This window comes from Littorina saxatilis, linkage group LG1 (genome assembly GCF_037325665.1).
Source record: "Littorina saxatilis isolate snail1 linkage group LG1, US_GU_Lsax_2.0, whole genome shotgun sequence".
Classification (NCBI taxonomy): Eukaryota; Metazoa; Mollusca; class Gastropoda; order Littorinimorpha; family Littorinidae; genus Littorina; species Littorina saxatilis.
Window position 1 is genome coordinate 97440635 of NC_090245.1, and position 12427 is coordinate 97453061.

The following is a 12427-nucleotide window of genomic DNA, read 5'->3' on the forward strand; positions in this document are numbered from 1 at the left end:
TGGCTTATCCCCCTGCGTGTGTACACGCAAGCACAAGACCAAGTGCGCACGGAAAGGATCCTGTAATCCATGTCAGAGTTCGGTGGGTTATAGAAACACGAAAATACCCAGCATGCTTCCTCCGAAAGCGGCGTATGGCTGCCTAAATGGCGGGGTAAAAACGGTCATACACGTAAAATTCCACTCGTGCAAAAACACGAGTGTACGTGGGAGTTTCAGCCCACGAACGCAGAAGAAGAAGAAGAAGATAACTGTGAATGTTATGACCTGAACTCGCGACATAAAGGTGTTAGAAATTGATAAGTGTTAATGTTATGACCTGAACTCGGCCCCTCCATGACCGTGGCGAGCGTCTACGAGGCTTGTTTCATGTCCGGAAGTCATCAAAACTGTCAACTAAGCTTTAGCTTCAAAAACATTATAGCAATTGATAACTTTCAATTGTATGACCCCCAAACATATTCGCACTGCGACATTGAAATTTGACACGGGTAATAAAGTCTATCATCATGTATGGGTGTAATCAATCCCCAGAAGTGTGAAGGTTTCAGAGCTCATCTTTCAAAAACATCCGACCAAACCTCAATATTAAGTTGGTTTTGCTTTTTTCTTCAACCGAAAACTTGAACCAGTCATGACCTCAACATTTGACGGGACTCAGCCAAACATGGCTCAAGTCTTTGGTAATGTGGGACGATTCAAGTTTGTTTTCTCTCTAAGTTTACATTGGGGTATCTGTGTTTGAAACTATTTACATTTAGGTATATCACAGTAAAATGAAAACGGTACAAAAAAGCTCATGTCTTTTCAAACCTGGTACTTCAATTTTTCATCAAACCATACAAGTTTGTTATGTTTCAAAGCTCAAACTTTAAAAAAATGTTCAGAGATTTTCAACTTCCTTCTTTTTAACCCCAAAATGACCCCGCTGGCTACTTGAAATTTGACGAGGGTCAACCTTCTTCTTCTTCTTCTTCTTCTGCGTTCGTGGGCTGAAACCCCCACGTCCACTCGTGTTTTTGCATGAGTGGATTTTTACGTGTATGACCGTTTTTACCCCGCCATTTAGGCAGCCATACGCCGCTTTCGGAGGAAGACGAGGGTCAACCAAACTTGCATCATATTTGAAGGTCACCAAACCCTAGAAGTGCATAAGGTGTCAAATATAATAGCCCTAATAACATCCTAGAAAGCCTCACCGTGAATTTGTTCAATCTCCGGACTTGCACACACATACAGACAGAATTAAAGGGGTGTTATTACCTCACGCCAAGCGCATGGTATGACGTACTTGTAGTACTCGGCACCCATCACGATCATGTTGAGGAACACGACAGTCATCAGGATCAGCTCAAACCGATCGCTCACAGACAGCTCGTAAAATATTTTCTGGAACCGATACTGAAACACACCACAATTAAGGTACATTGTAAACTGTACCGTAGTTAAACTGAAAAGTGAAGGATCATTTTTCAGTAGTACAGCAATATATTAACCCTTATTCCCCCCTCTGCTTCTTTACCTCTGTAAATTTGTAGGGGTAGTTATTTTTTGATAATGACCCAGCAACCAAACAAATAACGACCCAGCATCAGCCTGAATCCTCGATAGTGCAATGGGTTGAGAAGTTGTTCTGTTTCGGTCTACTTTTTGCGACTGAAAAGTTCCGAACGCTCTAGCGTACGAAGTATACATCTCTGGAGCAAACAATACAAACATACCGCATTTAAATTAACAACTACAGGCCTGATCAGCTGAACACATGAATCTTCATATAAAATCCATGAGTTCGGTTGTTTTCTGAATCTAGATTTGCCGTGCTCAAACGTTCATCACAAGCAATTTCCCGCAAGGCAAGTAACTCATACTTTGTCTAGCGACAAGAGTAGTTCCCCTTCTTTTCACTCAGTTTCTTCGACAACAGACTGCAATCCGACGGTCAGTTTTCAACAATATTTCATTTAATAAACAGATCACACGCAACCAAATGCACACATCTCATCAATTTAAACAACATAAAGCGGTTTCATACACTATTTTCCCCAGAAAACTGAACTTCATACAGTTTTTAACGTTGGAACACGGGTGCAAAAGGTTCGTCTGCTAGTCCCATTTGACGAAAGAACATTATCCTAAGCGATACCAAAACATATACAGAACACACAATATCTGCCTTTGCCGCCACAGCAGAATAACAGCATTTATTCCCCCCTCTGCTTCTTTACCTCTGTAAACTTGTAGGGGTAGTTATTTTTCGATAATGACCCAGCAACCAAACAAATAACGACCCAGCAACAGCCTGAATCCTCGATAGTGCAATGGGTTGAGAAGTTGTTCTGTTTCGGTACTACTTTTTGCGACTGAAAAGTTCCGAACGCTCTAACGTACGAAGTATACATCTCTGGAGCAAACAATACAAACATACCGCATTTAAATTAACAACTACAGGCCTGAACACATGAATCTTCATATAAAATCCATGAGTTCGGTTGTTTTCTGAATCTAGATTTGCCGTGCTCAAACGTTCATCACAAGCAATTTCCCGCAAGGCAAGTAACTCATACTTTGTCTAGCGACAAGAGTAGTTCCCCTTCTTTTCACTCAGTTTCTTCGACAACAGACTGCAATCCGACGGTCAGTTTTCAACAATATTTCATTTAATAAACAGATCACACGCAACCAAATGCAATCTCATCAATTTAAACAACATAAAGCGGTTTCATACACTATTTTCCCCAGAAAACTGAACTTCATACAGTTTTTAACGTTGGAACACGGGTGCAAAAGTTCGTCTGCTAGTCCCATTTGACGAAAGAACATTATCCTAAGCGATACCAAACCATATACAGAACACACAATATCTGCCTTTGCCGCCACAGCAGAATAACAGCATATCTGTGTACTTGATTTTAGTCCAAAATAGGAAAACTGACAAGAAGTGTTAACAGAATGGAATGATTTGCACGGAACTATACAACCGCGCATTAATTGATCGCCTGCGCAGGTTGACTGGTTGAGTGAATAGGATTCGATCAAACTTTCGCAAAAAAACTCCTCTTTTCTTTGAATAACTGAAGAAAGGAGGAATAAAGAGGTTACACACCTCGTCTCAGTGATTATAAAAAATAATGGTCTCAGTTCGCGGTCATGAAAAAGCTCGCGAAAGCTCGCATTTTTCATGATCCGCTAACTTCGACCATTATTTTTGATAATCACTGAGACTCGGCATGTAACCTCTACTTACACTGGTGCAATTCTGTAATACATGTTATATAGCCACTGGTGAATTAACAGAGAGAAAAATAAAGAAAAACGGTCATATAGGTTTTCGCATCCATGGGAGGTAATCGGAACCGACCAAACAGACTGAGCCAGTAGCGCGACATATGTCGTGACAACCAGGTGACAGTATACGTAAAGTAGCGCGACATATGTTGCGACAACCAGCCTAAGGGTTAAAACGCAGTGTTTCGGTCAGAAACATATACATGTATATATAGCATGACTTCCCTTCTTTGTCTCTCTTATTCTAGTGAGAAAATATCCCGCGATATTTCTCCGTAGGCCTAAAGTTCGGCCATGACCTAGGACAATAACTTGCGCAGCCGCAGAAACAAGAAAAAGGACATCTTTTATGAAAATGGTGACGTTTGACTGGAAGCCAAGCCAATTTGACCTCTTGATTCCGACCATGAACCCGCTCTTGATAATCTGGAAGGTCGTGCCAGAGATACAGATCTATCCCTGGTCGTGCCGATTCATAGATTCAACCCATCCTGAACTCAGGTCAAAATGAGTTCGGTTCATTCTCTCCCTGACAGGATGCCTTGAGTTTCCTTGTCTGGCAAGGAAACCGATTTTTTTATTTTTTTATTTTTTTTTTTACATATTTAGAGCTTTTTGTAATGTATTATTGATATAAGCAGATTCGCGATCGTCGATAATAATTTTTCATGGTGTTTTGTAATTTTTTAAATTAAAAAGGAATTGATATGTAAGACAGTTGCAAGCGAGCTATGTTTCGCGGCTGTATTTACTGTGCTAAATATGGCAAAAGTGTCACGTGATAATCACGTTTGGTTTCGGCGCTCACTGGAGCAGACGATTTTTTCTGTAACCAGTTGACAGCGATGAAACCATATATTACGGTCTCCTTCCGGCAGCAGTCCCAACATTTGGACTTGTTTTGACCTTAGAACGATGTCTTTGTCATAACTGTGAAAAACAGAACGGAGATCACTGTCGAAGTCGGCCAATCTGCAATCATTTTCGTTACGCGAACACTGATCTCAAATTTAGATCAGTGCTCGCGAAAAACATATGGGAGATAATTCTTGTTTTGATAGATTCGCGTAAGACTGTAGCGTCCGGTCAGAGAGACAACTGGCAATAGCCGTGGAGCGATGCTTATCAGAATGAGATTCAACCTACAAACTGCGACCTCGTGTTCAGATCGTCAAGCAATGCGCGGAATCTTTTATTCTAAAGCCTTATGGCTCGTTTCGAGAAGCATTAAACGGATGAAATTAACCACATGCAGTTAATTTCTTCAGCAAACTGCAAACGCAGTTGGGTTGGGTGTTTTGTACAGAAATGTCTTCCACACAATAGATTCGCTGATTTGTCTCACGAAGCCCAACACGAACACAGCGATTGCAGAAGCAAACTCTGTACCTACACGACTGAGACACAAGACTGATTATTTCACAGCTGCAATGCCAACCGAGAACAAAGACGTTTTGGGTACTCACGCGGCCTCATCAAGTTTGACCACAGGCGGAAGGTATCGTTCACTGGACCACTACTTTCATAGAAAGACTATCAATCAATCAATCAATATGAGGCTTATATCGCGCGTATTCCGTGGGTACAGTTCTAAGCGCAGGGATTTATTTTTAATTGTTTTTAAAATTTTTATTTTATGCAATTTATATTGCGCACATATTCAAGGCGCAGGGATTTATTTATGCCGTGTGAGATGGAATTTTTTTACACAATACATCACGCATTCACATCGGCCAGCAGATCGCAGCCATTTCGGCGCATATCCTACTTTTCACGGCCTATTATAGAAAGACTACAAGGTATGACACTCAGCTTCGAGTCGTCTGTGTTCTTGGAGTCGCTTCCTGCGGACAATTTTTTTGTTCAAGACGGTTTGCCTCTTCCTCCAGTCTGTATGAGGTCAAATGAATACAGTTGAATGATTGTTTTAACTGTATGTACCTTTAATTTTCAGTTGCCGTCCGCTGCAGGTTGTTTTTAACCATCATTTGGACGAATGTTCGTTTGCGAACCGCTACCCTGTAGTTGGTAAGAAATCATGCATCCCGCACTTAATATGCATACCAGTGCTCATTGGTCTAAAACATATGTAAATATTGCAGCAAAGGGAAGCTACCCACGGGAGTTTAATTTTCAGTTTAGGTCTTTGGCATAACAACGGAATAACAGAAACCGTGAACGGAAGCGATGCAGACGATTTCAGTGGACCAATCAAAATATCATCGAATATCCGACCAATGATCGCATCGGACTACTATCTCCTCGGACATACGACGAACATCGTTCGCACAGGATCTAAGTGGTATGCCGTTGACAGACACGTTTGGTCGCACAAAATACGGTTTAAAAACATGCAGCGGACAGGCAGCTAAATATAAAAGGTACAGATAGAACATTCATCTATCACGGCATTTGTAAAGTTACAAAGATTCTTGACATTGGCAATTATTTTTTGCAAATTTTTTTTTTAAGTTAGTGGAGCACGACTCGAAGCTGAGTGACATACCTTGTAGTCTTTCTATGAAAGTAGTGGTCCAGTGAACGATACCTTCCGCCTGTGGTTCGACCCACGGACCAGCCATTTTTGCGACGGCAAGAGTCCACCGAACCAAAAACAAATGACGTCAAAGTCTCTTTCGTTTTGCGTGTCATGACGTCTTTTTATGACAGTATGCACCACAATTGTTTCGCTTCCGGTGTCATTTTAGACTGAGGAACAAGTCACTCGAAAGTAGTAGCTAAAAGCCGTGTGTTGAAACAGCTGAAACACTCTTTTGGGTTGCCGTTTCAACGTTTAACCTAACAGTGAAAAAAAGAAACAATGTTCAGTGGCGAAATGACAGCGGATTGAGCATTTTTTCTGGTTGATGAAGGCATCATATTCATTGACCCAGTCTCGACAAATAATATCACGCGATCGGACGGAGCTGTAAATTATACATTATATATTAATATCGATTCAACATTGGATTTCCTTTCTTTGAGCCATGTGACGTCAGAGTCCGACAAAAACTCATCTTAAATTGGTTAGCCGAGACTACAAAAGAGTATGTATGTTTGTGTGCTAAGCTTCAATGGTAAAACACATATAGAGAATACTACATGTAATGGAAGGGCGCTGGTTCTGTGCGACGCTAAGTTTTCGAGATATGTGTGACCTGACGAAGAACATCACGACAAATCTCTCAAAAATAGAATTATGTTACGTTTGGCATCAATCTGGGAGTTATTTCTCTGGTAACGTTGTGCAAAAATAGATCTGGGCTGTTCGGTTGAGGCGGTTGGGAAGCAGACAGATTACTTTGATTGAAATGAATCACTGGCAAAATAAATAAATGCGCCTTGAAATCTTATACTTACTGATGGAACTGTATTTTGACATGATGATGTGTGTACATGTTTTGCAGTCCATTTGTCAACGCACTCTTTCGTAGCAGACAGATTTTCTTATGACGGCGAGACTGAATTGGTACGCGAAATGTTCGATCTTCAACTCGCAACCTTGGATATGACGTCAGTTCAGCTTTCGTCATTCGTGATCATTTGGTATTCCAACCAGTGTGAGATTTCATCACTGTGTTCTGCGTGCGTTTTGATAGACCAGACGTGGTGAGAATTAAAAGCATCGCAAAACATTGCGGTAAAGCAGCAGAATATGAAAAGAAAAGGAAGCGTGCAGAAGGATGTTCGAGTCTTACAAGAATTTCTGAAAAAACAATCCTCCCTTGAAAGAAAACAAAGATGTCTGCGAGTGCGAGTCGTCTGCTTTGAAGGTAGGGAGACTTTGAAGGATTCAAGTCAAAACGCAAGTCGCGTTGATAAGCTAGTTGAGGTTATTCTTTCTTTGAACTGCTGTGGATTTGTTCGTAACCATTTTAAGAGATGTGCCTTGAAACGAAACGGCAAAAAAGCCTTTGAATACAAGATCTGGATCGTTTGCTCCGGAACTGCATCGTCGATATGGCAAAACAAAAAATTCTGGATCAATTCGCGAGGACAGGCTGCAAGTGTCACATTTGTATATGGGTTTGGAAGAAGTGTTCATAATTTACATAGCACTCCGGCCCTGTTCTTTGTTTTTGTCACACCCAAAACCGTTATTTCTTTTCATCGACGCAGCATTAATGGCTTGCTGTGTCGTACCAGATTTAGCCGAGTTGTTATTTAAAATATTGAACTGCGAGCAAAAGCGATCTGTTCATTATTTGAAAAGGCAACTCGTGTAAATCTGGTACGACACAGCAAGCCATGTAGTATTCTGTCTATACTACATACTGTACTTACGTGTACACTACAGTGTTCTGAATGGTCGAACGTGTAGCAAAGACCTGTACGTGTACGTGTAGATATTGCGTCACCCGTGACTCACTTTTTTCTCCAATGTTCCAATCGCAGAAATCATTCGCAGCACTTCAGCGGATTGCGTGATTCCACTTGTTGACAAAGCCTTTGCCATGTTCGGGTACCCGGAGGTGATCAAAACGGACAACGGGCCCCCATTCCAAAGCCACCAATGGAGGTCATTTATGAAAAGATCGGGCGTCAAACACCGCAGAGTCACGCCACTTTGGCCACAGGCTAATGCTCAAGCAGAAGCTTTTAACAAGCCATTAGAGAAAGCCATCCGTGCGGCACACGCACAACACAAAAATTGGCGATTAGAGCTCACTTCGTTTATTCGCACATACAGGGCGACACCGCACCCTTCGACACTGTTTACACCCTTCAGGCTCTTACTGGGACGCGACCCGAAAACCAAACTTCCAGAGCCACCAATATATGCACATCCCCAAAACAGAGCAACTGAAGAGCTTGCCCGAAAGCATGACGCTTGCGCAAAACAGAAAATGAAGCTCTATGCAGACAAACGAAATCACGCCAAACGTGCTGAAATCGCCAGTGGTGATTTTGTTCTAGCAAAGCAAAGGAAAAGGAACAAACTCACACCGCCGTTCAACCCGACTCCCATGGTGGTCACTGCCACAAACGGTTCCATGATAACCGCTCAGTCCTCACAGGGACAGCCAGTCACACTCACCCGCAACAGCTCATATTTCAAAAAGCTAAAGCATGCGCCACCAGATCGCCATCAGTCTGCTGATGACGTAGATGAACCTCCCTTAGACGTTTAAGAAAGTATTGTCCCTCAGAACACTGTCCCAGATACTGGCGTGAAAGAGGCATGCGGTCAAGCAACATCGTCAACACAACCATGTTCTCTCACGCAATCACAGACACAAACAGCATGCGGTCCATCAGCATCGTCAACACAACCATGTTCTCTCACGCAACCACAGACACAAACATCTCCTATCACCTCACAGACTGTCAGTATTGCCCCCTCTATGACCTCATATCCAAGGCGGTCAACCCGTCAAAAGAAATCCCCAAGTCGTTTCAAAGACTATGTGACTGATTTTTGAGATTCAAACGCTATCACATCAGAAGTTAACTAAAAAATTTTTTTCCCCCATTTTTTTTTCTTTTTAGCTGATTATGCATTAAGTAATGCACTCAGATGTGCGTGCACAATATTTGTTTTTGTTTTATTGTCAACAAACAGCGTTGACGTGGTACTGTATTAGCGCATTATCAATGCCAGATTATTGATTTTCTATCTTCCATGCCAACTGTTGTTTTGGTTTTGGTTTTCTTATAATGTTTTTGCCTACAAAGATTGTCGACTCAGTATTGCATTGGTAGCCTACATTATTAGCGTTTTGGTTGTATTTGTTGCTCTTGTTCCTACAAACTGTTGTACTTCTGTGCGCTTGGGGAGAGAAAATGAGAGTAAATTGATAAGCGATGCGAAAATGTTTTAATCATCGATTTGACTTTGTGCTTCAGAAGTTTTTGTTTATTTTTTCGGAATGTTATGTTTTGTTCTGATGTTCTTGTTTTATTCCTGGAAGAAAGGAAGAGATGTAATATTGTTCCACCACGATTGGTTCTGGTGTATCACGTGGTTCATGAATATTAAATCAGTTGGAGACTAATGGCGGAATCCGTGTGCATGTTGGAAGGCTGCGAGCGAAGGCACATAGCAATAGTTCCACTCATACATACACTCTAGCATTCAAAGACACTACATTGTTGTTTTGCTCCCACCAAGACTGCAGATCTTGGCAAACGCACGCCGTGGATGGTGGCACGCCTAGTTTTTTCCACCGCAGGAACAACACCCAATTCGTTCCCCCGCAAGACGAACAACATGGTAGGTGTCTCCAAATTAATGCCTTAAAATAGTAGATAACCAGACTTTCTAGTATTGAAGTTTATATCATACTGTTCGGTACTTTATTTTGCATTGGATGAGCTAGTTGTCTTACCATTTACACTCTCGTGCACTACATAAGAGAAGAAATGTCATCAAGACAAGTCAGAAATACTGTCTCCCACGTTAACCTTTGCCGGATGCCGCTTTTGACTACACACTCCCGACGATGCGGGTTTGTCTGAACCCATACATTTGAAAGAGGGTTTTTACCGTTTATTCCTCTAACGACGATGCGGGTTTGTCTGAACCCATACATTTGAAAGAGGGTTTTTACCGTTTATTTCTCTAACGACGGGGTGGGTTCAGGGAAACCCACAGCGCTACTTCAGTGGTTGCATCGAGTTTCTCCCTTCACCGACCTCTTGCAGGGGAGGGAGAGGGGGAGGGAGAGGGGGAGGGAGAGGGGGAGGGAGAGACTGAGAGACTAAGAAAGAAAGAGAGAGAGAGAGAGAGAGACTAAGAAAGAGAGAGAGAGAGAGACTAAGAAAGAGAGAGATAGAGACTAAGAAAGAGAGAGAGAGAGAGAGAGACTAAGAAAGAGAGAGAGAGAGTCTAAGAAAGAGAGTGAGAGACTAAGAAAGAGAGAGAGAGAGACTAAGAAAGAGAGAGAGGGAGACTAAGAAAGAGAGAGAGAGAGAGAGACTAAGAAAGAGAGAGAGAGAGACTAAGAAAGAGAGAGAGACTAAGAAAGAGAGAGAGACTAAGAAAGAGAGAGAGAGACAAATAAAGAGAGAGAGACTAAGAAAGAGAGAGAGAGAGAGACTAAGAAAGAGAGAGAGAGAGAGAGACTAAGAAAGAGAGAGAGACTAAGAAAGATAGAGAGAGAGAGACAAATAAAGAGAGAGAGAGAGACAAATAAAAAAAGAGAGAGAGACTAAGAAAGAGAGAGAGAGAGAGAGACTAAGAAAGAGAGAGACTAAGAAAGAGAGAGAGAGACTAAGAAAGAGAGAGAGAGACTAAGAAAGAGAGAGAGACTAAGAAAGAGAGAGAGGGAGACTAAGAAAGAGAGAGAGACTAAGAAAGAGAGAGAGAGAGACAAAGAAAGAGAGAGAGACTAAGAAAGAGAGAGAGACTAAGAAAGAGAGAGAGAGAGAGACTAAGAAAGAGAGAGAGAGAGAGACTAAGAGAGAAAGAGAGACTAAGAAAGAGAGAGAGACTAAGAGAGAGAGAGAGAGACTAAGAAAGAGAGAGACTAAGAAAGAGAGAGAGAGACTAAGAAAGAGAGAGAGAGAGACTAAGAAAGAGAGAGAGAGACTAAGAAAGAGAGAGAGACTAAGAAAGAGAGAGAGAGACTAAGAAAGAGAGAGAGAGAGAGACTAAGAAAGAGAGAGAGAGAGACTAAGAAAGAGAGAGACTAAGAAAGAGAGAGAGAGAGAGACTAAGAAAGAGCTAGAGAGAGAGAGAGAGACTAAGAAAGAGAGAGAGAGACTAAGAAAGAGAGAGAGAGACTAAGAAAGAGAGAGAGACTAAGAATTAAGAGAGAGAGAGAGAGACTAAGAAAGAGAGAGAAAGAGAGACTAAGAAAGAGAGAGAGACTAAGAGAGAGAGAGAGACTAAGAAAGAGAGAGAGACTAAGAAAGAGAGAGAGAGAGACTAAGAAAGAGAGAGAGAGACTAAGAAAGAGAGAGAGAGACTAAGAAAGAGAGAGAGCGAGAGACTAAGAAAGAGAGAGAGACTAAGAGAGAGAGAGAGACTAAGAGAGAGAGAGAGAGACTAAGAAAGAGAGAGAGAGAGAGACTAAGAAAGAGAGAGAGAGAGAGACTAAGAAAGAGCTAGAGAGAGAGACTAAGAGAGAGAAAGAGAGACAGAGAGAGAGACAGACAGAGAGAGACAGACAGAGAGAGAGAGAGACAGACAGAGAGAGAGACAGACAGAGAGAGAGACAGAGACAGACAGAGAGATACGGACAGACAAACAGAGAGACAGACACTGTTCCGCCGCTTTGGTAATTATGGGTGTAGCAGAACCCGCGCCGTCGGCAGAGGGATAGTTACAATCACTACTACTCTTTAAAAGTATGGGTATGTGTGAACCCGCGCCATCGGTAGTGTTTATGTAAATTATCATAATCAATTAATTCTGATGTTTTGTCATGTACACACTAAAAATTTGCAGACAGAGAGCAAATTAGGTGTGTGAGAGATACTTAAAATTTCAAAACGATACCTTTAATGGTTCCAGAGTTACAATGATTTTAGTGTGTCTCTGGGTACAGGTGAACCCAGGAAGCACGGCAAAGGTTAAAAATAATGAAATAACACAAAACACGGTCAACAGAAGGGCTTAAATCGTTTTGCTGTTCAAAGTCAAACTACTTGTGGATACTGCTCTTCATTTTGAAGTTTAAGCTTACCTTAGTTTAGACTCACGATCGGTTCAAAGATCAACAGTAAAATTTGACGGGGTAAGATCCCCCGCAGCTTGGTCAAAAATGCGGGGGACCTTATCTGGTGTCTGCGGGGGACCTTACCCACTGAGAATCGAGTACCACAAAATAACGCTAGATTAGAGCAGCTTATCCACGATGCTGGTGCCCAAAAATGCGCATACAAGGCTGCAAGGTATCGAAGATTAAACTGTGAGTATTAAAATAGTGCTTTAAATGGTAGTTCTAGGTTAATTTGTACGAAAATGAGACCTCTCTGTATAATTTTCACGGACTTCGGCAGAAAATCGAACGCCACTGTTCACGAGTACACAACAAGACATAAATTACATATTATACATATAGCCTAGGCAATTCTGCTTTAGAATATCTATACTTAATAATGTGATTTGCCACAACGTACCTTCACAGGGCAATTCCTTTGCGAGATAACAATTTTGCTTCCGCGTGCAGGGGAACGAATTGGGTGTTGTTCCTGC

The 12427-nt window shown here is 41.8% G+C and overlaps 1 protein-coding gene across 4 annotated transcripts in view; it reads right to left on the reverse strand.

The window, feature by feature from the left end:
- The window catches only part of LOC138946890 (sodium channel protein 1 brain-like), a 206328-nt gene that overhangs the window by 56564 nt on the left and 137337 nt on the right, over window positions 1-12427 (reverse strand). For all 4 annotated transcript variants that reach the window (XR_011449462.1, XR_011449465.1, XM_070318295.1 and 1 more), the window contains exon 31: window positions 1264-1401. Coding sequence is in view for 2 of the 4 variants with exons in the window: in XM_070318295.1 (XP_070174396.1) it covers window positions 1264-1401 (138 nt within the window). In the remaining 2 variants the exon portion in view is untranslated. The remainder of the gene's footprint in view (window positions 1-1263; window positions 1402-12427) is intronic.